This window comes from Symphodus melops, assembly GCF_947650265.1.
Source record: "Symphodus melops genome assembly, chromosome: 16".
Lineage (NCBI taxonomy): Eukaryota > Metazoa > Chordata > Actinopteri > Labriformes > Labridae > Symphodus > Symphodus melops.
In genome coordinates this window covers 3,304,742-3,331,313 of record NC_136706.1, presented here as the reverse complement: position 1 = coordinate 3,331,313, position 26,572 = coordinate 3,304,742, and the positions used below count along the sequence as shown (strand labels likewise).

The 26,572-nt window shown below is 42.6% G+C and overlaps 1 protein-coding gene across 2 annotated transcripts; it reads left to right on the top strand.

Annotated features, from left to right (window-relative positions):
* Positions 1-23,109: 23,109 nt before the first annotated feature.
* Positions 23,110-25,687, top strand: tmem250 (transmembrane protein 250). Of its 2 annotated transcripts, none has more exons than XM_079364494.1 (2): positions 23,110-23,319; positions 23,867-25,687. In XM_079364494.1, exon 2 carries the CDS (start codon positions 23,985-23,987, stop codon positions 24,501-24,503), a length of 519 nt encoding a protein of 172 aa, XP_079220620.1. In that variant the 5' UTR covers positions 23,110-23,319; positions 23,867-23,984; the 3' UTR covers positions 24,504-25,687. The 2 variants fall into 2 exon arrangements, with proteins under 2 accessions (XP_079220620.1, XP_079220621.1); XM_079364495.1 differs by having other exon boundaries at positions 23,110-23,348.
* The last annotated feature ends 885 nt before the right edge of the window (positions 25,688-26,572 follow it).

The window sequence follows — 26,572 nt, the reverse complement described above, 5'->3', positions numbered from 1 at the left end:
TTCAAAGTTCAAGGTGCAGCCTCCCATCCTAAATTTATTTATACCTCTAATAATAATGAGTGGGTTGAATAGATTGTTCGTCCCTGACCTTGGCTATCAGGCAAACCTGATGCTACTATATCAAAGGCGACAGGCAGACCCGTCTGCGGCGTGTGACGGCTGCCTCAGACGGGGCATGCAGATGGAGGAAAGGATGGAGGGAGCAGGAAGGAAGGAAGGAGAGGTGGAGGGAGGTATGTAGAGTAGAAGTGATGAGAGGTGAAGGGGCAACGTGTTTGCATTTCTTATGGAATGAGCAGCACGGTGAAGGATGTGTGAAGGACAGTACGGAAGGGCAACTGTGCCCTGTGTTTTTATTTTGTACCTGTGTTTTTTGTGTAGCATGGATCTCTGGATGGATATCCTCTATGACACTGAGCGCCCATTCTGAAACACAACTTATATTTTCCCTTTGATCAAAACAACAACAGGAGAACATCTCTGGTCCATTATTGGATTTTTAACCAATTGCGGCCTTCTTTTTTTTCTTTTTTTCAAGATTACTACAAGCCTTCCGCACCCCAGCTCTAAGACTTCACCTCTGCAGCACTGTCTCTGACTCTGAAGACTGGAAAGACTGAGAACCCAGACCCCAAAACCCCCACTATCACACCTCGGACTTCCCAGCCAGTATCCAAAATAACAGATGTTAAAAAAACAACTGCTCAACCTCACTGACTTTTTAATGAACATTCAATGTAACAGGTGGAAAATAAGAATCGGGTAAAATCATAGGTCTCAGCTGTAAAGCAGAATATTTCCACTGGGATCAGCTCTTACTCTACTGTATATCATCTCAAACCATCCAAACCATTTCTCAGCTTTCTCCTCCCTTGTACTGAGTCAAGATCCCTCCTGAGAGACCGCCACTTCTTGGAGCGTTCGGCCCTCACAGGGCCATCCTGGGGGTACATTAAATGTATTTAGATCTTTCAAAGTGCTCCCTTTTGAATCCATCACTTCTTTCATTGACTTAAGAAGCACAAAAAGAGAGGCTGATGAGGAGGAGGGGGAGTCCAACAGGAGGGGGGAAAAAAGGAGCTCTGGGATTTACGGTGACAAAATGCTGGGGTCAGGCAGGGTGTGTGGCAGCAGTATTGATCAGTGAGGCATGCAGCTCGCACGTGGCCCGAACCCTGACCCTTAAATAGCGAATGAATCTCAATCCAATAGACTGGAGTGTCTGGTACAGCTTACACACAGAGAGTCAGACACATAAAAACACACACACCAAAAAAAAAAGTATAAATACAGTCTTCGAAACAACAACCCAAGCCCAGCAACCTGGATCAATACCAGCAGAGTCTGATTTCCACATTATAGATCAGCCTTATACCTGAATAAAGGAAAAGCTGTACATCTGTGTAGGAGCATTTTTCTGAACCTGTGAGACATGTTTGTTCAAACAGACAAAAGGAAAGAGAATCCTCAGCTCAGTGTGTTACACATGGGTGAACAGGTGAAAGAGCAAAATCCCTGCAGACATTTTTTTTTTTAATCCTCTGCTCAAGTCAGCTTCTGGTTCCTGTCAGGGGGAAGACGTGACGTAAACAGAAAGGTGGGGAAGTGGAGGATGAAGTTAAAAGTGTCCGACGACAGGCTGTGCCTTTATGTAAGTGCTTGAAGTATTTCACGCTATCAACAAGTCAAGTGAAGTCAGGCTATAACAGGCTGAAGAAGAGTGTCTGCTCCAAACGCTCGAGTGGCAATTAAAATATATATTTGTCCATACATACATCTGTTCTGATCGTTATTTAGTGGACACATATTGCTCCTTTAATTAAATCCAATAATCACAGATTATGTCTTTTTATGGCTTCTGACATCGATATTTAAAAAACGTTTTATGTGACATTATTGTGGACGCTTTAACGCAGACTTCTAAAATGTGCTTTAATGTCTCGTGACTTTTTTTAACAACATTAAAAGTGCAAAACATCGTCGTTGTCCTGTGAACTACGGGAGACGTTAAAGAACAATCATCTTTGAATGTACAGGAAAAACCTTCTTTCAAACTTTTAAGGATTGTCAAAGATGTTCTTTTGCGTTTCGTCTTTGGGACGATTTGCTCAGAATAATTATGACATAACCCACTTATCATAATACAATCCCATTTCTAATCTTCATTTGTGCCTCTCATGAGGTTGGTCAAAATTGGGATTTCCCCGTTTTGCGTTACTTAGAATATTAAAAAGTATCAGGATCTGACCTTATTCAATCCAGGCTCATATGTAGATTGCCTTCATATCTAAGTGCCCAGTAAAATCTGCAAACAAAAAACTGCCTGGATTATTCTAATGTCAATGAAAGGCTCTCCTCTTTATTTAATGCCCCCCCCCCCACCCCCCACCCCCCACCCCCCTCCCACACACACACACACACACACACACACACACTTTGCATTTCTGAGATCTTGATGCTGACACACATTCAACCCTGGACCCTAAGCAGGACGCACAGGCATGACACAAACATAAGGCTTTACTTATAATCACTTCTTCTATCTTCCTAACCCCCCCCCCCCCCCCCCCCCCCCCCACACACACACACACACACACACACACACACACACTACCACCACATACATGTACCACACGCACGCACACACACCCACACACACAAACATGGACTCTCCAACAAACACAGAAGCCTTTTACGTAATGAAATTACATAGAGTCATATGTTAGACCGTGGACTAGAGTTATGGGTACATTTTACATAAAATTCACATTGGCTGTATTGTCCAGGATGCATGCGTGCATACGGATTTACATCTCAGAGCGTATTAAAGAAATGAGCAGGCTGCAGTAAAATAGGAAAGGGGGGAAAACAGGAAAAAAGCGACTCAATTTCCTGTTCTATCATCTCAAATCCTGGCAGTCATAAATAACATCAACACACACACACACACACACTAGTGCTGTAGTCAAGACCACACTAACAGAGACCAAGATGTGCCCAAAACTGGAGCGCTCCAAGACCAAGACAAGACCAGGCATTAAGGGATCAAGGTCCAGTCAAGACCAAGACCAAGACAGAGGGAGACCGAGACAAGACCAGAAATATCAATGACAAACAATCAGCTTGTGTGCAATGAGTGTGTCACTCACTTAGACCGTAAAATTGGGAAGGTTGCAGCCATAACCGGGGAATGAAAATTGAATTATGAATAGTCCAAGTTATTTGTTTATTTAGAAAGAGATGTTTCCTAATAATCACAGTATTGGAAAAATGACTATCAGTGGTGGTCTTGACCCAGTCTGAGGACCAAGACAAGACCGAGTCAAATACTTTCCATTCTGAGAGAAGACTGAGGTCTTCAGAAGGTGGTCCAAGACCGGTCTTGAGGCCAAGACAGATTCCGAGTACTACGATACCAACAGACGCAACCTGGACTAAAAACCTCCATGCACGAGGCAATTCTCCCGTTCCTTTATTCCCCTCCTGCAGAAAACATGTTACTCTAGTTTTTACTCTTATTTTTGCCTGGATCTGAAACATTTTTTGTGTGTGATTATAACACCCTCCGATCTGTCCTTTCCTCTCTCCATTGTTCTGTCCATCCACGGCCATGATCAACAAAGGGCCGCTGACCCACGGGCCAGCCCGGGCCATCCTTAATCCAACATGGCTCGCCGGATTCCAACAAGCAAATCTCATATTTCTAAACACTGGATTATGCTTTTCTTTTATTACTGCTGGAGCTGCAGGAGAGTTGTGGGGTTACAGGGGGTAAGGCCGAACTGATAGGATTACCAGTAAAGCCTGTGGACTTAAATACGAGGGGAGGAATAATAAAAAAAAAATACATATACGTGTTCATTAAGATGATGACAGAATGAAAAATCTGAATAAAAAGAAGGGCTAAAAATACTGATAAAAGGTAAAAGTAGGTCTGACAGAATAATAATCCAGAGATAAGCCCAAAAAGCAGTTCAACAATGAGGCTGAAGACGGTTGTGCAAACACACTTGATTACACTGAAAGCAGAAACTTAAAGCACACACACATCTCGCATAATCTCCCAACAGAGAAATGTGCATATCGGCTGTGCTGAGAGGAACGGAGGCAGGACCCAGACACAGACAAACAGACTCTACAGGTATCACTGGGTCTTCTTAAACCTCTCTGCTGTTTTAAAGAAGAAGCCTTCAAACACTTGAGATGCACATTTGGGTTCATCCCAGTGTAGAATGAGTGGTTATTGTCTTTCCTTTATTTCACACCTGTGTGTCAATAAACTTACAGTCACTCTCTATAAACACAAGGTGTTTTTTTTTCTTCTTCTTTGAGCCACTATCTGACCTCCAAACTCCAAACAACCTCTAATCTGCTGCACCTGTGGGCGGACTCCAAAAGCCTGAGTCAAGCTCCGCCCCCTTCTCGCTCAGTTGAGAACTGGAAAGTCCTTCCTTTTTGAGAACATGACATTCATCAAGGGTCGAAAAAGGTGCAAACAAATCAGCAGTTTCGGAGCAGGTTCATTAATCTGCCTTCGACTTTTCTTAAGAACAAATAATAACAATAAATCTGAGATATTCTTAAATGCTTCCGAGCGGGACAATACAGCCCTCGGCCTTTCCTACATGTGTATGTTTCCCCCATGTTCGCACATTTATGAGTACATTAAAACACACTCGCCATGTCATGTAAACACACCTGGCAACAAAGAGAACGAGGACACCGAAAGCACAACCATCTCAGACAGTCTAACCAATGAGCTGAGCCAAAGGTCACGATATGTACACATGCAGAACCCGAATGAATGCTAGGCACACTCCTATAGATGACCTTGTGTCGTGTCTCTCTGCTATAGCTACATGTGTTTGAGTACTGTACACAGGCAGGAACCCAAACACTGAGAAAAACCTTAAACAAATAAAAAAGCTATCACACTGCAGTTAACCTTGTCAGGGTGCGGCCTTCTGCCGTCCTGACATGTGACAGGACCCAAACACAGACACACAGATAAACCTGTACTTGTGGATCTGGGGCATAAATACTACTGTGATACAGATAACCTTGTCGCGATGCGGCCCTCTGCCATCCCTACATGTGTATATTTCACCCATGTTTACGCCTTTATGAGGATAATAACACGATCATGCCTCGGTGTCACTGCCAGCATAGAAAATCAAAGAGGGGAAGAAGACGGAGAGAGAAAGGATAGGAGGGAGAGAGAAAGTGATGTCGGCTGTAAGATGCAGTCGAAGAAGGGTGGGGGGGGGGGGGGGGGGGGGGGGGGTGACCTTGCTGGAAATAACAACAGCAAAGCCTTAATGTGTTGCATTACAAGATATGTGATAAAACACTTTTATGGGGAGGGCTGTAAATGTGGCGGTCTCATCCCACACTGTGCCCACTCAGCGGGCCATTTCACCTGTGTGTGTGTGTGTGTGTGTGTGTGTGTGTGTGTGGGCAGGGGGGGGTCCAGTGTCCAGCAGCTCTGACTAATTGTCTGTGTGCTCACCTATTTCAGGTTTGTTTTTTTGTTTTTTTTCTGGATAAATAAATGTGTTTGTTCTCTTTTAAGTCATGCAAACGCTTGTATATCGTGTGTGTGTGTGTGTGTGTGTGTGTGTGTGTGTGTGTGTGTGTGTGTGTTTCTCGCTGTTTGAAAGCCGCCCAGCGTCATTACTTTTATGTGTTTTCTCACAAGGCATTTTATTCTAATGAGAGCTCCATTGTGCCGCATGCAGAACAGATGATACATACACAAGGTTCACAAGTTGGCTTGAAGAGGTTTTTCTCATGTTTTCATTAGCACGTCTGTGTGTGTGTGTGTGTGTGTGTGTGTTCGTGTGTGTGTGTGTGTGTGTGTGTGTGATGCTGGAAGAGCGTAGAGGATGACGGACTTAAACTCAGCATTGCCCCCTGATGGATGTGTCCAAGAATAACAGCTGCCTGCTCTGAGTTATAATGGTATAAAGGTGCTGTGTAACTGCAACAGGACGAGCTGACCATTTTCTTTTTTTCATAATGAACTAAGTGCTGCCACATAAGACAAAAAGGCAGCAAATCCTGCCAATGAGAATGAAAAATATTGCAAAGAACATCAACTAAATTTAAAATGCCACCAAAGAGTTTTGAGCTGATTATGGAAGTGGCTGAAGTTTATCGTAAAGCCTCCACATCTATCCATCTATCTGCAGGGGGGGTGCCTAAGGTGGCCTAGTGGTTGCTTTGTGCGCCCCATGTACAGAGGCTGTGGTACTCGGGGTACTGGGTTTGTGGCTCTGTCCTGTCTCTGTTCAAAATAAAAATCTAAAGTAAAAGATTGATCATTTTTATATAGTTGTCTTTTTTATGCTTGGACCCGCTGCAGCAGAGGGAGGGGTTTGCAGCGCATGCTGTTGAAACCTTTCTTTTTTTTTTCTTCTTATATTTCCCACAGCAAATATCCACGATGAGCGACGTGTTCTTCGCGTGAACTGTAAAGCCCCAAAGATCGCAAATGTTCTGTGGTTTCAGATTCAACTTTATTGTCACTGTGCAAAGCACAACGAGAAGACAACGAAGTGTGGTCGCTGTTATAGCCAGAAGTGCAAAAGAGCAGTATAAAGTGCACAGAGCCATATAAAGTGTTGTGTGTGTCATCAAGTGTCCAAAGAGCTTCAACATCACAGTGACTGATTGAATTGTCTCTTTTGAGGAAGAATAAATCTACCTCAGTTCTATTTTAAGTGTCAGAAAAGATACAAAAAGATCTGCATTAAGTGTCTGCTGTTACGTTTTGTTGTGCGTGTTTACATTTTGTTTTTGATTGTCTTGTTAATCCAAAAATGAAGGCCCGTCCTTTCTTCCTCCTCAGTTAGTCTTTCTTCCTTTGTTTTCCATGTGGATGTGCTATGCCCTGTCATTTTCATTCTGTTTCCAATCTCTTCCAATGTCATTCCCACATCACCCTCTCTCTCTCTCTGCCTCTGTCTCCTCGTCTGTCTCTGCTCTCCTCTATCAATCTTCCTCTCTCTGTCGCTCTTTCCTTTTTCAGCGTTCACCTGCTCCCCTGTTTGTGGACCCTGACACTCCTCCCGGCCCTCATATCCAGCCAGTGTAGATGTTAGGCCAGGACTTATCGATCAGACTATAAATTACCCATGCATCACCTCTCCTCGTTGCGTGTCTCATGAGCCGTCTGAGACCTTATAGAGAGAAGAAGAGAGGGGAGGGATGGGGAGTAAAGCAGGGAGGAAAAGAGAGGACGGAGAGAGTCTCTGGCAAATTGTTAATTAAATACGAATCAATCGTCGGCCATTCATCAGGCCGTGCATCCAGCTCACCTTTAAGAGGAGGGGTGAGAGAGGTGGTGGTGGGGAGAGAGGGATGGGGAAAATCAATAAGGCGGACTGAGGGGAGGGATAAGTGTTTAATCCAGCAATCAAACTATATCATGGCCATTATAGAGACACAACTGGACTTTATGGGGTGAATAGGCTGGGTACACTTATCAGCATCTTTTAGCCGTCAAAGTAACAGAGTATTGTCCAGGCCCAGTAGACTGCATGCACCAATCAAACATAAATGATATGTAGTCTGGAAGGACTTTTTTTTAGACTGAAAGAAGGTCGAATGGAGTCTGAAGAAAGAGGGTGGTTTATGAAACAAACATCAATCAATCTTTATCTGCCTAACAAATATTCTCTTTAAACACTTAACGAAAGAACAGGTGAAAGACCTTATCATTATCTACAAAGACCCAACATTAGGCCATCATGAGCAAAGTTACAGCGGAGAGGAAAAACTCCCTTTAGGAGACAGAAGCCTGGAGCAGAACCAGCCTCGCGTTGAAAAGCCGTCTGCCCAAACAAGAGGAGCTGTTATTTTTCTATTTCTCATTTCTACATTTTTCTCCAGGCCTACACTGTACATATTGCTGCACTTGATTTATTTCATTGTAAATAAATTCACTTGGACTGCATTTTTGAAAGTGTCCTCATATTTTTGGAGTCGAGCCATTATAGACCATTCTTACACTGATCAGTCTAATATGTTAGCGTCTGATGACGATGAAACGAGGAGGACTGATTGTGTTAATTAAAGGTGTCGAGGAAGAGAAGCGCCAAGATTTACTTTAATGTTTATATTCATTGTGCAAATGTCTCCAAATAAAACAATAAGCACAATATGTAAGCCCCTATTGAATAGGTGTATTTTGTATTTAGTATTGTGTCATGGAGGAGAACGAGCGTCCATATTTATAAACAGTCAAAAGGACAGACAGTTTGAGAACTGGCTGCTTCCTGCTGCTACTTTAAAGTCCCTCATTACTTTGTGTTCACCCTTACTGTAACATAATCCCAACCAGTTGTTTCCACACATCTCACACCTTCCAATAACCTAACAAAAGCTGTTACACCAATAAACACTTTTTGAATCTGTATGTCATGCTTTTGTGTGGACCGCTGACCGACGGAGCATTTGTTCATGCGTGTTACATATACACTATGTATTTGCCCAGCTCGTTATTTGTGAAAATGAAGAAGTGGCTGCGCGTGGTGTCTGTGTCCTCAGTGATGTGTTGATTATTTCGTAGCCCACTGGCTGATCAGGGAGACTCAGCCACACTCCATAAATCTGCACAGACCAAGAATAACAAGAGATCTGACCTGAACTGTAAATCTGAAAGAGAACACTAAAGTTAGCGGAGGCAGGAAAACGATCCTTAAATGAGCTCGAGTGCGTTTACATTGACTGAATGAGTTATACAGGGGGTCACTTGGTGGTTAGAAATCAGTCGACTGATGTCAGGATGAATTTCATAAAGCAGCAGAAATGTGACCTTTGTCACTTTAAATACGTCCTCTGACTTTGTTTTAGTCTTAAAAATATTTTTGACACACATCCTGCAAAAACGTCTTTAGATTTTTTGAATTAGAAATCTATCAAAAAAAGCTTCAAAGGCTTTTCTTTAAGAGTCATGTACCAACCTTTCTCTGTGTAGAAACACCTTTATTCACTTTATAACAGCCTATCAGACAACTTTGAAGGTAACGTCTTCCAAAGCATCTTTTATAGATCCTTTGAGCCCTGATTAAAGGGGCCAATATTTCAGATATCTACTGAATTAAATCATAAAATGACCTTACTATATACTAGACATATAATATATACTATTACTAGACATGATAAAGTGTTGGCTTCTCTGACAATAACACAGCAGCCTGTATGTCTTCCTCCTATGTTTAGATTCTGGTGTGTACTGGTCTGTGTTTGTTTGGACCATAGAATGGAGGCGGTTTTAAGGCGCCCCCACACAGCTGTTTCGGACGCCCCTCGGTTTGACAGCCAAACAGCAAACCAACAGGTGGTGCAGCGATGGAAGAGAGCGAACAAAGTGGTTTCCACGACCAGAAACATTAAAAAAAAAAATAGGATAAATATTCGAGATGCTTTTGAAAAATGGAGAGAGGTTAAAGTACAGAAAGGTTTCAACACGGATGCAGAGCTGGTTCATCGTTTAAGGTATCTTTATACAGTAAGTACCTCAAAAAGTAAAACTTAAGGCATTGCAAAAAAAAATATATATATTTTGTTATAAAATGTTATACCCTAAAATAATGGTCTTTTAATTTACCCAGTGGTCAGGCCTTGTTCAGCTCAGCAGTTAAAGTATGGTACGAAGGCGAGGCGGACAGGGGTCACCTCCAGCCTTTGCGTCCTTACTACATAGTGAATCAACCAATCAACTGCGGTGCCCTCATTACAAGCTTCAACCCTGAAGTGATCTCTACCACGATGATCAGACATCCCGGGCATCTACAAACCTTTCATCGCTCCAACATGCCCGATCGACACAGAGCCATTTTATAACCTCTGTAAAATCACAGTCAACTGTCACTTCTCCTTCCCTAAGAACCCTGGGAGCTTAACAATCCTCCAACATCTGTCTGGAGCCCGGAGAAAGGCAGAGGCCCAGATGTCGGATAGATTGGTCTTATATGGGACTCGGCTTCTTGGCCCCTTCAGTGGGCAGCCCAGTTAGTGAACTAGGATTAGAGTTACGACATATCCTGGAGCCAAACATAGCCGGACTCTATGTCCTCAGATTAAGCGTAAGTAACAGGAAGAAGAGCTCAACGCTTGTTCCATTTTTTCCCTTTTTTTTTATTCAGCTTTGACAGATCAAAGACAAAGACCAAATCAAAACTAAAAGAGGCTGATACAGATACACATCAGCCAGGATTAGGAATAAAGAGCCTGATTTATGTCTTCACACACAAATATTTAAAATCACTTGTTTTCTAAATATTGCTTTTGGCTCTTTTTGCTGTTGATCCAAGAAAACTCAAACCCAACGTTACTGCGAGTATATCTGTTTTTAAAGAGTGGATTTTCTTTCTCTTTTTGCTGACATTTCCTCCTGGCTGGGTGGCAGAGCTCGTTCCAGGGTGCCGGATTGTCCTCTGTTAGTGTTTCTTCTGTTTTGCAGGCGTAATCCCCTCTGCTGGAGCCTCGCCTCGCTCCTAATCTGAGGCACAATCTCTCCTGCAGATGGTTCTTTCCTTAAGCACCGCAAAAGAAGTGAGCTCATCCTCATCTCTCTTGTTATCCCCGTTATCTCGCAACTCTCTCTCATCCCTTTCTCCCGACATCAGCCCCTCATTCCTCAGCCGGGAACACTTGATTTTCCCCACTACCCTTAAGAATAGAGCACTTTCAACCGTGCCCTTTGATGATGCCACTGTAGAAAAAGAAACACATTTATTACAAACAGAGTCAGAGTCTGGAGAAACTCCAGAAGAGCAAGAATCACCTCAGAGCGAGTTTTTTTTAAACACTGTTTACTCATGTAGAGGTCAAACTGAAAGTAATTACACCCTGAAACATCCACACAAGTCTAACATGGAGACCTTGCTTAAGTACTTTTTCAACCTTTCTTTTCTCCTTTTTACTCGTTTCTAAATGTGTTTTATAGTGTCAAAGAGGACTGTTGTCCATTTCCAGATCACAGTGATTAACTCTGTGAATACAGTGAGTGTCTGCCTGCTGTGAACATGCAAACTCACTCACTGAGAGGCCCTGGGGATGCCACGGGGATTCGAACCAGAAACCTGCTCGCCGTGAGGCAACGTCGCTAACCACTGCAGCTCAAGACCCGTCTTTTCAGATCCTGCTCCTCTTGATCCCACTTTGTGTGTTAGCCTCCACCTGATTACCCCCGGGGGGGCCGTGTCCCATCGTCCTTATTGTCTTTGTATTTAATCCCGATTTCCTCCCACATGTTGCCAGTTTGTAGTTTTTACGTTGTGTACCCCTTCCCAGTTTTTTTTTTATATCTCTTACATGTGTATGTTCTCTGCTTGTTTTTCGACCGTGGACTTCTACCTTCTCTGTTGGAGTCGTTTGCCGATTGTTTCTGTTTACCGAGCCTTTGACTGCATTAAAGGACCTGTTTAAACGCTCCCTGTGTGCCTGTGAAAGATTTAAAGCTTTCGCAGATTGGATTAAGTATTCAGACGTGTCTCATTTAAAATACCTTCTAAAATGTAAGACCTCCATACTGCAAGTCTTCATCCTGATTCACGCTCTCAAACGTCTCGTTCTTTCACCCAATGGTCATATTTTTAAACCATGTGAAGCAATTCCCCAAAGCGTTATTTATTACAAACGTACATCTGACGAATCTTTGCACTATAGCCTTTCTTAACTGTACGTCTCTATCACCAAACTTCCCCATCATCCCACTCAATTACTGAAACAGCCTCGCTCTCCCTGGAGGACTTTTACTTTTTCTTCCTCTTCCCCCCCCCAACAGCCACACTAATAGTCCACCACTGACAGGCTGCTCTGATAGGTCGTTTAGTCTAAACGCTGTGCCAGGAAGGGCAAGGCAGAGAAAGGGGATAAATGATGAGGGTCGAGAAAGAACAATAATCCGAGAGGCTGGTTGCTATGGCAACGATGAAATGAAAGCCAGGTACACCAGCACGTTTAGGTGATCAGATGCTGTCAGGATGACGGGGAGCGGGACGTAAAGCTTTTTAGGTGTTAAGAGATGAATTGCAGGGTCGGATTCACTGCAGAGGTAGAGAAGCCTGAGGAGAGGCTCGAAGGGGGGGGGGGGGGGGGGGGGGGGGGGGGCAGTGGAGATGAGAGTTGCGGCACCATTTTTCACAGCAGACAAAAACATTTGCTGGGATATCAATTTGGTGCTACGAAGCAGTCTTCCCCTCCTGCCCCGTCATCCATCATCTTTTCGTATACGAACCACCACTTGGGCACTCCACTCCTCCCTCCTCTTCCTCCTCCACCCACACACAAACACATACTCTTTTTTTTCTTTTTGTTCCTTCTCCCACGCGTCCTGCAACCTGATGCAATCACACATAGCATACATGCACAAACACACACATGATGTAAAGGCCTATCTCGAAACAGACAGAAAAGCGTGACCCGTATGCTTGTGGCAAGAGAAATGCAAAGCGTAGCTGAATCGCAGCATTTCTCGTGGTTGGGGCGTAGAAGGCGGCGGGGCTGTGCGGTTGCCACAAGCGGCCGTCTCTCCCTAGTCTTCTCCCATTAGCGCCAGTAAGGGAGACCCCACCCTCTGGCTGCCCCCTTATTGGCACCTTTGCCTGCACCCCATCACTCATCTCCCAGCCATCATCCATCACCCATCGCGATCAATAGGAGGCCACGCATTCATCAGCCCCTGGGTGCTGATGGGAAAGAGGAGGGTCGGCCGGGGGAAAAGAGAGGGAGCGAGGGATCACATGGTATGGAGAGGGAGCAGGAAAAGAGCGGAGAATATGTGAAAGTGGGTATAAAAGGGGAGATGAAGGAGGAGGAGGAGACATGTAGGAGAAGATTTGAGTACAAGAGTTACGCGAAGAGGGAAAAAACTGAAGAGGCAGAAGCTGATTTTTTTTTTTTTTAAACGTTTAATGGCTTTCAGTGTCACGAAACAGAGATGGTAATATGTGGGTAATATGAGTGGCCACCAATGCTATAGCGAGATCAAACAAGGCTTGTTTTATTTGCCACAGTTGCATTCGTTCTTGTCAGTGCATAAGCCATTAGAGTTGTTAGTTTGAATTCTGTGCAAGAATGGTGAGAAACGTATTTCAGGAGAAGAGAGAAATCTTATTTAAAGAAACGGTTAATGTGCACAATTTTGCACGCAAGCATAAAAAAACATGCACACACACACACACACACACACACACACACACACAGTACGTGTATAAGGAACATAATGGTGCAATGACCCTGTCAGTCATTCAGGCGGTTGTCAGTTTCCGGCAAGGCTCTGCACTTTGTGCTGACAGCCCATAAGTTCTTCCAACCCACGCACACACATTTCTACACACACTAACGCACGCTGGCTCAGGCTTACCCCTCCCGGCTGAAGGTGGACCGGATGGATGGCACTTTAAGATGATGGATGCGCTCTCTGCCCAGAAAGGTTAGGGACAGGGCGATAAGTTACTGAGCGCTGCGTTCAGGGGCGAGTCGTCGAGGTGGCCAACAAATATACAGTAATTGTGACTGCTTGACAGCTGGGACATGAACCTATGTGATGGCTGGACCGTACCATGTGGTAACTCGGTTGGACATGCACATAGATTGTCGATCAGGAGTGGACATACCATCTTGAAATCACAGACGGGTATGTGGACTAAACACGGTATAGTAAAGTGAAACGTGCGAAACATTACGTTCTCTGAATACAATCTTCACTCCTTTGTAGTTTCTAAAGTTGACACTCGAGGAACTGCAGGCCACGGACACAGCTTATGCTAATTAGTGCGAACATAAATACAAGACCAAAAATTCACTCAGACACAAACATCACAAATACCTACGAGATGTCACCCACCTGTCACTAAGGTTAACCCTTTCACTATTCCTAACTTTAAACATTTTCTGTTCAGCTGTTGGTTGGACATTTTTATTGACTCAATTTTGGAGACAGCCTCAAGTGGCCACTTAAGAAACTGCAGTTGTTGTTTTTTTTTGTGTTCTTTTGTTTTCTGAAGTACCCTTGCAGAACATTGTGTTTCCAAATAACTGAGTGGTCCTTCCCCCACATCTTCTATGAAAAGATGTGAGCAAATCCACCGACAGAAACATCCAAACCAGCTCAGAGTGGTAGAAACGTAACCCTTCAAGGCCAGGTCAGAGAGTTTATTCCAACCACTATCCACTCTGCCTCATTTAGGCTCCACTAAGGGAGCTACAAGATGGGGGTGGGGGTGTAGAGAGAGCTGTGGGTCAGGTGTCATGTCCAGTAGCCACACAACCATCCCCACCACTAACCACCTGAAGTCATGCAGTCCCCAGGTCCCCTCTGTGTGTGTCAGATGTCGCTCTCAGGTTCCTAGCCCCAGGCCTCCATCTACCGGATGCTGTCATTGGATTATTCAGGAGAGGCTAAACGCTCTTTGTAGCCAGAAGACTGAGACAAAACCCCACCTGGGCAGCATAAGCCACCACAAGCTCACAAACAAGGCGTCTCTTGCAGTTTGAAAAAGTTGGTAGGACATGTGGAGGAAGTCATTTTTATTAACAACAAGAATAAAATGTCATCGCAGAGGTCATGTTTTACACCAAAAAGAGGTGATTTTTCAGGACACTTGATTTGTGGTTTGTAATTTTCATCAGTGCACCATTCAACACCATGGAAAGTGTATCAGCTGACAATCGGATCCCTCTGGGAGGCGAACCCCCCCCCCACCCCACCAAAAAAAAAAATGTCCCTACCAAGTTGAGTGAAATAGCTCTAAATCTACATGTATAGCCTGTAATGAGAAACTTTAAGTAAAAGCTTATTAAAAAGCACATGTGCTAATGTCCAGGGTTTCCACGTGCACAGGAAACAACCACATGACAGAAAAGGAACTGTGTGAAGCTCCGCATAACCACAAAGTTTACCGTTACCTCTATGTCTTTCTCCTTTTTCTCTTTTGTCTCCTGATGACGTGACCTCTAACACCTTAAAGGTTTATGTGCTGCTCTTCTTAAATATTTCATTGTGAACTTACCCATTGTCCTTACCTAACACACACACACACACGCACAAGCAAACAAAACCCAGATGCATATACGTCACAGTGGATACGTGTGCATGTGTGTCTCTGTGTAAAGGGAGACCAGTCGCAGATAATAGACGTCTGTGTTTAATATTAGAGGAGTTAGAGGTAACCGCAAACCTGCAAACCTGGGGTCACTGTTTGTGAAGCTGGACATCTGATCTGCAGCACTGTTGAACACAGCTATTGTTAAAACAGCAACTTGGAGGACTGATGTCCTTTAACTAGATTTTTTTTTGTTTCATTTGCTCCACTTATGGGGACGACGTTGCATTTTGTAAAAATCAAAAATACCTTTTGCGAAATAGTAAAAAAAAAAATTACAAAATGCAAATTATGCAAAAGAAGTAAGTATTATGGTCTCTTTCTTTAAATGAAATACTGGTAATACATAGATTCAGGAATCCCGTAAACAGTCGTTGATACAGGTAATCTCCCGTCAGCTGGACAAGAAATACGAGGTACAAGAAGGATCAATCAGACACTTCAAGCCCTCTGCTGACGTCTGCTGATAAAGAGCGGGAAAAAAAGGGAAATATCGGAGGCAGACGCAGGCAGCGGCACAGAGCAAGTTCTTGTTGCCAGTTTGAGAAAAGCAAATGCAGAAGGAGTGATGACGGAGGAGAAATAAATCAAGTGACGTAAAGAGCGATAGTTAAGACTATCAGCGATGTCACGAGACGACTCCTTTTAAAATTGGCTAAATGGAAATTTTAAGGAGTAAAGTTACATTTCATTTGTGGAGTTTTAGTTATGAGATGTCAGAGGGATTCAAATTAAAATTGTATTTAAAATAACAACAACTTCAAATTCAAGTTCGACTTCGGCTCTCAATGCAATCAGATAACAGGAAAGGGGGAAATCTAACACAAAAAGAATGAATGAAGGTAAACAGGTTTACTATTTCCTCACCTTTAATCATGTTGGAGGGCATGATGCAATGAGCATAGGTCACCTGCTTTCCTGACCCCGTAACCTTTTCACCCCTGACATCATGTTGCTCGGTGCAGTGTGTGCAGGGTTGTTTTTCTTCTTCTCGTGGCTCAGGCGGATCTGGATTTGGCAGGTTAAAGGAAGAGTGGTATCCGATCTGCAGTGAGTTTGTACTTGCTGTATCATTAATGGGCCGGCGATAAAGATACGCAGATACCGCTGGCGCTTTGCTACAGATTAGGAGACGGGCTTTGAAAACCGATGCTTGTGTTTTCTAGCCGGGCCACGTTTTGGTTGAAATCACATTTAGGTCTGGTGTTTTTAGAACTGATGGCTGTAATTGAGACAAGACAGTGAGCGACAAGAAGGATATATACCAAACAGCCCCATTGTGAACACCTATGCAATTAAATGAAACAGAAAATAGAACATGTGCGATAAATTCTACTGTTACATGGCGAGAAATGTGATTACACTACTTTAATAATAATAATAATTAATCTTGTTTATAGAGCACTTTTTATTTACTCAAAGACACTACAAAGTAAAAGGAGAAAAACAATATAAAATAAACAAACTTGATATTTATTATTGAAGTCATATTGAGTGGTCGTGGTGGAGTGCATTATATTGAAAGGTGTTCTCAATATTTTGAAGACTCTGTAAACATTCATCTAATGGTATCACACTCTGATCTGAACACACTTAGCTTACATTAAATCCAAATGAGCAGAGAGTATGTCAGTCTTCTTTTCTTTGGTCCTCGACTAAAACAGCTTTACAAGCAACGCCGTCCTGCCCTTGTAAACTTGATGAGATGAGAGAGACATTTGAAGAAGATATACTTGATTTCTGCTGCGTTTATTTGTAAAACAACACATGACGGTTTATTAGGAACATCTAAAAATATTATGTCATCCAGTTTACACCAACACCACCCTCTAAGAATACATAATAAATTTAAAGTACAACCTTCCCGAACATTGCAAAGAAAACTGAAGCTGTAGGAGCTTCGTAAAAGGCGAAACAGTGTTTAATAATATACAGAAGCTAAATGTTCCATTTCCTCCCCTTTTTTTTTTTTTTTTGCAGAATCAAAAGAATCCAACACAAGCACCTGGTCGGGATGTCAGACCTCCTGCTCTCATATTTTACCACCGCAGCATAAATCTCCTTGCATTAAAAACGTTCTCTTGAGCTGGTCAGGAGGGTTGACAGGGCAGAGCAGTCCAAGCGTAAATCAGCATAAGTGATCGGATAGATTTTTCCGTGTTAATGTAACGTACCTTTGGCATGCACATAACTCAGGCGGCTGGAGGGAGAGGCCAGTGTGTCCAGCTTCCAGCCCTCTTATTTGCCGGACCAGTGCGGCGGGGTCATCAAATCGACAATGTGATTGACCCATCAATTGACCCCTGCTGACCTCTTCGGCCAATCAGGCTAATGGCGGCTAACGGTTAAAGCTTTACTTCGCTAGTATCCTTTCATTTATACTGCTGGCATGCAAACAAACACAGACTGACACTCAGTCGTATCTCACACCCTGGGTTTCTAACCCGTCTCAGTTTTAACAGCCTGTACTGTCACCCAGGTCACTGACGGACTCTCGTTAGCCTTGACCTTTCTATCCCTGCATGCTAGTTAAAAACAACAGGCCTTAGACCAGCTCACATTGAGATACAAGAAAGCGGTCGGACTGTAAGCACATTGTGGACAAGGACCAGCTTTTTGTTGTCAAAGTCCTCATTAATGTGTACATTTGTATAAAATGCGACCTGACACATAATAACGCTGAATCAGCATATTCCATCTCCGCAGCGTCTTGTGAGTCAATATGTTTCTACCGGCTGAATGTCCATAAATCAATGGAATTGTAAAATGTTGTGTGTTTGTGAGAGTGTAGATGGGAAGTGGCAGTAGAGGTTGTATTGATCAGGCCCAGTATGTGACAACTATATCATGTTTCCACTTATTTGTTGTAATGGTAGTGTATGGATCCTTAATTGACAGGAAGGTGTACATCAGCTGTTTCATACACTGTGGGTTGGTTAAGCCAAAGTCAGCCTTTACAGTTACAAACCCCCCAAAAAGATATGTGTCAAATTAAAACTGCTCGCTGAGCGCTGAATCACAGCGTCCGGTCAGGACAGGAAATGGAGCAGAGAGTTTCCAAACATGGCGGCAAGTTTGATTCATTTGGTGCTTTTCCAAGAGTGTTGGAAAGTGCCGATTTTTATCGATTTTTGAGAAACTTCAAACTTGCAGTCCACTCAAATCGAGTGTCAGATGTTTGTACCACACTCTAGTTTATGATGACTCCAGTTAATCTTGCTTAATACTTTAGCGAGTATTCCCCGTTGTTTGTTTTTCATCTCGCAATAGAAGTAAAGTTCACTGTGCCAGTCCTAGACTTTTGCCTTACTCTGCTACAATCACTCTCTCTTCCTCCGTCTACAATATGAACAGAAATAAATTGCACATCTTATCCAAACAGAGCAATTTCTCCGCCATCTGTTCGCCGAAGTAAATCAGGGCTTGTTGATGTAAACCTCCTCCTTCCTCACACTCCCCCCGATGAGGACTGAACCAGGCCTAATCCCTCCTGGTCTCCCCTGCCCTCTAAATCATCTCTGCATATTAATGCCTCTATGCAGATACTGAAATGGGCCTGTATGTGAAATATGCAAAACACATAACACAGGCTGCAGAGTCCTAATGAGGAAAAGGGAAACTGATTTTCTTTTTGCTGGGTTCAGCTGTGTGTTGGTAAAGTGACAGAAGATTAAGAGAATATTTCTATTGGCTTTTTTAAAATCTGTTACCTTCTGATGATATTAATATCCACTTTTTCTTAAAATTCTTTGCATGGGGGGGGGGGGTTTGACGGTTTGATGGTCCACATGTACGGAGGCGATACAGTCCTCAAGCGGGCAGCCCAGGGTCAACTCCGACCTGCGGCTCCTTCCCTGCATGTCATTCACCACTCTTTCTTTCTTTCTCTTCCCAATTTCCATAAAAAATGAAGACAAACAAAGTTAAAGAAAATAATTGTTTGTATGCTGAGCATAATGTACTAATTGTGATACTTTGGAGATTTAAAGGCATGTATGCACACTTTACATCTTCATCATTTCTCTTTTTTTTTTTTTTTCACCAGTGAAATCAAGAAACCAACAACCTGCCAAAATCTGACTCCCCCAATCCCCCCTTGTCTCCCCCTGCGCTGTAACTCTGACAGTAGTTTTGCATCTCAGTGTGCATCCCGGGGCACGAGTCCAGCACAAACACCCCCTCCTCCATTTCCAAGCTTCACACACAGCCTTCTCATCCACCCTTACAGATGTTTCCCCATCAGTAGATAATCCAGCCTAGCCCCCTTATGCCAAGGATTAACACTCGGCCAAGACCCAATCCCGCCTCGTGGCTGGAGACAGAGGGGGAGACAAGGAAGACAGACGGGAAGGACTGAAAAAGGAAAAAACTGCATAAGTAAACTTTTCTTTTTTTTAAAACCCAAATCTGGTTGGAAAATAAAGTAAATATTCCCTTGAAAATGTTGTTAAGGACATTTCTTCATATTTCAAATGTAAGACATTACCAGAAGTGATTTTTTCTCTCATCGTAAAATGTATAAAAAAATATTCATAAAGGATTCAAAACTGCAAAACTTCACGTTGTCACAACAGCTCAAAGTAACAACTGGACAAATTGGAATCTATTGTGCACCAGAGGCATGTTTTAATGACAACAGATGGCTTGACAGGATTATCAAACACACACAGACATGTGCCTTTAACACACACTCATGCACAAGCGATAATGAAAGCATAAGGAAACACACGGCGGGGGATTAAAAGTGTTGAGGCTATTTTGTTAATAATTCAACTTTATATACTAAAGAAACTTGGAAGGAAGGAAGCAACCACTCTGACCCAGCTGGCTGCATCATGTTTTATTTTAATTACTTTAATTGAGTTCTTAATGTGCTCAGGGAAGCTTGGCATCCTCTGCTCACCTAAGTGTCCTGGAAGTGGATCGGTGTGAGGCCCTTTTCCCTTCTTTTAATTGTATTTGTTTTACTATCCTGAAAAAGTCAACTTGGATCATTTGATGTCTCAAAAGAAAAAAGAAAAAGCATGCGTTGCATTGCTTGGATAATTAAAGCTATCACAAATTTGCAGTTCTAAATTATAAGAAATATATAAGCGAGTAAAACCCTTAAAGGACATGTGTTACTATACGTGGGCCCTGAGTTTTGTCTGTCAGGCCCAATGCATCTTCCTTGAGATCAATTGAGCTGCTTCATAACACGCATAAGCACAGTGCTAGCATAGCTTTGATTAAACTCTCACTAATTAAACTCTCCCTCATCTTATTAGCCCGACTAATTGATTTAATTTGTCTCAGCTCAACTATTGGCTGTGACCTCTACTTAGTTAATGAATTAATTGATCCAAACCGAGTGTATTTGGAGGATTCAAAGCGGATTTTGACATGTTGCCCCTTTAATCTTGCTCACTCTGGACACTCAGTGGGCCGCGATGCTGATGTACTGGCAAAGGTCTGAGTGAAGAGCTGTAGATTGCTTTGATTTCCCCTCCACAAGGCTGCAAGTACAGTGTGTGTTTGGCCTTCTGCAGTTTGTCAGAGAATGAAGAAGCAGCCATGGCAATGACATTTTAAAAGCACCATTCTTCACTTACTTTCAAAAACTTAAAACCTACACAGCATTTTCTTCCCCCGACCAACCTCCACCTTGGAAAAGATGAGGCAACACTCCAAAGGTCTTCAAGTTTCAGAACAGGAAAAATTATGAGTCAATAATATTGCCATAATGCATGATTAGAACCAGTACACATCCTTTCTAAGGGCGCTTGGATGTCTAAATCACAAGGATCCACTTTATTGACATCGTTTTTCTTAATAATGGTGTGAGACAGGGGAGCTTGCTCAGCCTGGGTGCAGTTATTAACCAGATGTAGGTGGAGTAGCAGCATCTAAGGTTGGCAGTACTTACAGCCAAATGCAGTCATAATGGTGCAGCGTGTGTGTCCATTTATCAAAGGTAATGTAGGAGCTGGACTTTGTTCAAATATGCCTAAGAAGAAGGAGAAGATGGAGGGATAGCCTGGTGCAATGCCCTTGAATGTGACGCTCCTCACTAAAGCGCTGGATTAAAAAATAAATAAAAGACAATTACATGCAGTGAAATGTAGACAAACAGCGCCCTCTGGTGGTGGAAATGCAAAAATGTTTCCTTTCATGCGGCAACTTCCAAGTTTGGTCATGCAGTTTCCTGAAATGATGAAACAACTAAATGTAAATGTTTAACAATATGACATAAAAGGATTACAAAACTACAACTGAAAAAACTATTTTGTTAAATTTGGAGTCAGAGTCAGTAATCAGTTCACTTTATGTCCGTTGCTTTTGATTCTTTTTGCACTTTTTCCCAACTTTGAAATCAATAAACACAACCTTTTATTGTATTGAGATGAAATGTTTTCAGTCTGTAAAACTTTTCCTCTCTTTTTATCAAATTGTTTGCTTATTTTCCATCTAATTTTTCTTATGTGAAGCGCTCCAGGCTGCAATTTACATAAAAGATGCCTTGTACATAAAGTTGAGTGGAGATCCCCAGTGTTGATATCCCATTTAAAAACTTTTCATTTCTCTGTCAGGCCCAGATCAGATCAGCAGATCAGAAGGCCATCCAAATCTAGCTCATCAAAAAAAGGCTGGTTAAAGATCTTGTGATGAAATGGTCGTAAAACGGACAGAAATTTATAGTAATGTGTCTAAAAGAGCAAGAATAACAATCCGCCTTAAGATCTATGAAGACATTGACTAACCAACAACTTCATAAAATACAAGAGAATCACTTCTGCAAAATACAAGAGAACATTGTTGGCAGCTCTTCCAATTCATTCAGCACATGCACTGATATGACCCCGAGCTGTAAAGGTTCTTTATAAGGGAGCCTTCCAGAGAATATTGAGTAAGCGTAAGCCTTTTAGGTCAAGGCAACAATAATGTCAACAACAGACTGAATAACTACCTTGTGCTTTATGGATTTCTAAGCTGCCGAGTACTGCTCGTGTGTTTAAAATGATGATGAACATTTATAGAAAATTAGAATCTCTTCTTGCTGTGTTTAGAGTATAGTATATACAGCATATGATTAAATATTGATGTTTATTTACGATGGGGATATTGAGCAAGTTTATGTGGACAAAGGCAATGTAACTAATTCAACTTTTTTAATATGCAGGGCCAGAGCTTTAAATGATCAAAAGTAAGAATAATGTGTATGAGAAGTATAATAAATATATATTTACCATGTGACATATTTAATCTCCTGCAGAGATTAAGTGTATAATACACTTTCTTAAAGGCTTGCTATTTTTGTTATTGTTTTGTCATCATCCTTCATCCTTTGACTGTCTCACACGTAACTGAGAAATAAGACGCTGCTATAATACTATGTGTATACAGGGTCTGTGTCCCCTGTCTGTAAAATGTACACACGCATGGAAGCTTGCACAGATATCCCAGACATGATACATGTGTGGTAGGTAGGCAGGTAGGGAGGTTTTGCAGCACATCCCCCATCTCCATTGACGTCAGTTACATTTGGGGCAAAAAGTTTTTATGTTTTTGGCTTAACCTTTTTCTTACATTATCGACCACTTATTACATTTCGGGCTCTAACGAGGCTACTTTGGTGAGATTGGACGAGCAAAACAAGATACCAAACAACAAACAAATATACAGTGCACCTTGGTTAACCATTTTAAAGGAGGAACAACGTAAAACACGGAAGGAAAACAGCCTAATGATAGGATGGTTGACCATGTGTTGCAGGAAAACCTTTCATCCCTCCAATGCAGTTTTATAACGAGAAGTAAATTCGTATAGTCACACTTTCAGTTTCCAGTGAATTGTGGCAACACCACACATAGAACCACGTCATTGCGTCATGCTTTCGCAATACATTAGAACGGGAAATGTAAGCGAATATTTGCGTAGATTTATTTTAAAGTGATTCCAGAGTCAGCATCCCATCATGAGGAGCGCTTCCCCTTTAACTGTGTGGATGACGTCACAGCAGGATGAGTCGTTTATTTTGCGACAGGACGTACAGTCACCGGCTCGTCGCGCTCGCGCTGCTTTCATCTCCGGTTATTATACAAAAAAGAAAAAAAAAATACAAATCCGTGTGAGGGGAGAAAACAAACGTGTCAATGTTACAGCTGACTATTTTTTAAGTGATACAATGCTGCAGCCGTTCAAGAGTCAAACAGCAGCTTCTTTGGTGAGGAGGAAGTGGCCGGAGTGTTGCACGTGAGATTAGCTCTGCACGGTTGTTTTTAATGCAGACTATTGTTGATCCTTTTTTGTTTGGCAGATACTGAGTGCGAGATATTATTTATGCATTAAAACCAAACATATACTTTAGTCACACTATCTCTTAAAGGGGTTGTGTATGTGTGTGTGTGTGTTTTTTACTTAGAGAGGTGTAGCAAAGGCCTCTCCTCTTTAGTTTGCAACAATATCTGCATGGGCAGCTCAAAATGTTCTAAATTGATTTATACACAGGCATGGTTATCCATGGATACAGACTATCCATCTTTAACATGCAGGGTTATGGTATTGTTGGTTGGAAAAACAACGATTTTTGACATTTCAGCTGCCATATTTTTTTCTCTAGCACTTCAGTATAATTTGTTATTTATTATCATCATTGATTTTTTTCATGGTGGCTATGAATACAATAATTGCACCTGTAACCTCATACTACAACTCTTTTTTTATAAATGCATTGCAAAACACAGAGCAACTAACATGTGACCTTTTCACAGATCTTTGTTGCGGTCAGAGGAAAGACCCTCACTGAACTGGAGTCACTGAACAGATCCCACCGGCAGCTACATCTTATCTCTGCACTCCACAAAATGTTAGTCTTTGCTCCCCAACCAAATGAAGCTGACTTCCTCTCCAGCAGCAGCGCCCACAGAGGACACCACCCGTAACACCTGGGACTGCTTTGTCACTGTGCTGGGCTCGGGTAGCCCATCCATGCCTGTGATCCCCATTCCACGGCGGGTGCGCAGTTTCCATGGCCCCCACACCACCTGCATGCACTCGGCCTGCGGGTCGACGCACGCCTCCAAGCTAGTGCGCACAAAGTACAATAACTTTGACTTGTACCTGCGCTCGCGCTGCATGTACAGCTTTCTCCGTTTCCTCCTCTACTTCGGCTGCAGCCTGCTCACCTCTCTGCTCTGGGTGGCTCTCTCTGCGCTCTTCTTCCTGCAGTACGTCAGCGTGCGTGTTCTTCTGCGGCTGCAGTACAAGCTGTCCGTCATCCTGCTTCTGCTGGGGCACAGGCGGCTGGACTTTGGGGTGCTTAATGACCTGATCATCTACAGCATGCAGATAACAATGTTCCTGGTCGGGGGGCTTGGCTGGTGCTTCATGGTGTTTGTGGACATGTAGCTGCCTTGTAAGTGACGTGATGAAATGTAGTGTGTGATGTGGATGCTTCACACTGTAAATTCAGCGCTGTGTGGTATGATAGGACATCGTAAACATGTAGCTAGTCCTGTTGGACTTCTTTGAAAGGCTCTAAGAGAACCTCTGAACATCAATTTAAAATCTGTTGAAGGAAAGTATGTTGGAAACTCTCTGTGCACACATCGTTTAAGATATGAAAGAATTAGTTTAACATCTGTGTCCTTTAAAAGTGTTTGCGCAGAACAAATCAGAGAGACTAACCTGGTTATTCTGGTGTGAAGTCTAAATATAAATAAAATAAGAATAATGTGGTGCTCTCAAATCCAAATCTCTATTTTCATGGCCGTTGTGAAAATGTTTCTGAAACTTCAAAGGGAATCATGACTATACACTCATTTGCTTACAGCACTGGGAGGGAAAACATGGGAAACTGACTTTAACATATGACTAATGTGCGTCATGGCTGTGTGATGCAAGACAGTCATTTGTGCCAAAACAACATGAGAGCTACAAATTTGCACCATGATTCCCTGTGTGGAATTATTTACAGGCTGTGATGGTGCGTTCCATTTACCTCGGAAACTTCTCACCTGAGTAAAACCACATTCCAGCTACGAGTCCAAGCAGCAACGTGAACGCCTCCAGGAGCTCTTTGGATTTGTTACCTGATGAATGGCGTTGATGACACACAAGGTGATGTTAATGCGGGCACATGTCACATGACGGCATGTCCACAGATAGAACTTTAATAATGCTGTTGGTGTGATAGCCAATAAACACTGTAGTGTACAGCTAAAACTTTACTGTTGATGCACATAGCAGCCATGTTGGATTTTACCTCAGGCTGCTGAAGTTCGTCAGAGTTTCTGAGTCAGAATTCAGACTTAAGGAGGGCGTTCCTGCTCACATATCAGACTGGCGACTCAGAATTTCCAACTAACCAGATGAAATGGAACGCACCATAATATTAGGTGAAGATAACCGTACCAAGGAGAAAAAAAGTTAACTTGTGGATAAAATGACCAAAAGGTCAGGTGTCAACAGTTTGTGTGTATGTGTGTGTGTTTTGTGCTTTATGTGCAAAGAAAAGAGGTGGAATAAAAAAAAAAAGAAAAAGTGACAGACATGAAACTCTTTTGTAAATTTATTAAATACATTTTCCTTTTCTGAGGCTTCTTGTCCTTTCGGATGCGTGTGCGAGTCAATGTGTTCACTGTCTGCTGTGACACCCACGATGGCATGCCTCGAGCCGTGTCATGAGAGTGTGTGACAGTTCAAACTGAGAGCGTCTTTAGGTCAAGTGTCCCATCAGTCAGTCGCTCTTATGTTTTCTGAGCTGCTCTGACAGACTTCTCTGTTTAGCTTCCTCTGGCACGCAAACGCCAGCCACAACTAGACCCCGCTGTTTGTGCCAAGCATAACAATGGACATGGCTGTGTCCCAATCACCTTATATAGCCTCATTTCCACATGGCGTGAAGAATGCTTACGGGGTCTAATGAGGGCAGATTGAATCGGTTTTTTACTCTTAACATGGTAAAATCGGGAGGATTTATATTCACATGACATTCAAACACAAGCTTAGACTTCCGTGTTTGTCATTGACTCGAGCAGGAAATCAAGCAAGAGAAGCTGGAAACTTGTAGGACGCCATCTTTAGATATGAACTTTCGACATAGAGGCTGAGACATAGTTTGGACTGGTATGGCCTCAGGGCGTAAATGGATAATCAGCGGGCAACAACAAGCTTTTGTTCTGAGGATCAACACATCATATGCCTCACAGTCTGAGCCAGGCCCAGTTACAGCCGAGCAGAACAAGACAATAGGGTTCAACATGTAGTTCGGATGATTTGGTCAATTTCATTTCTTCTTTTCCTTTTTCTTCAGAAAGCTGATGTTCCTCAGTCTGAATGACTTGGACATTTTCTTTCCTTGTCCCGTGATGACCTTCTCTCAGGTCAGATATTGCACCCTTGAGAGCATCATTAGTAAAATTAATTACACTGTAGAATTTTGTTAAAAGATGCAAAAAAACAAATTAGGTTAAGAG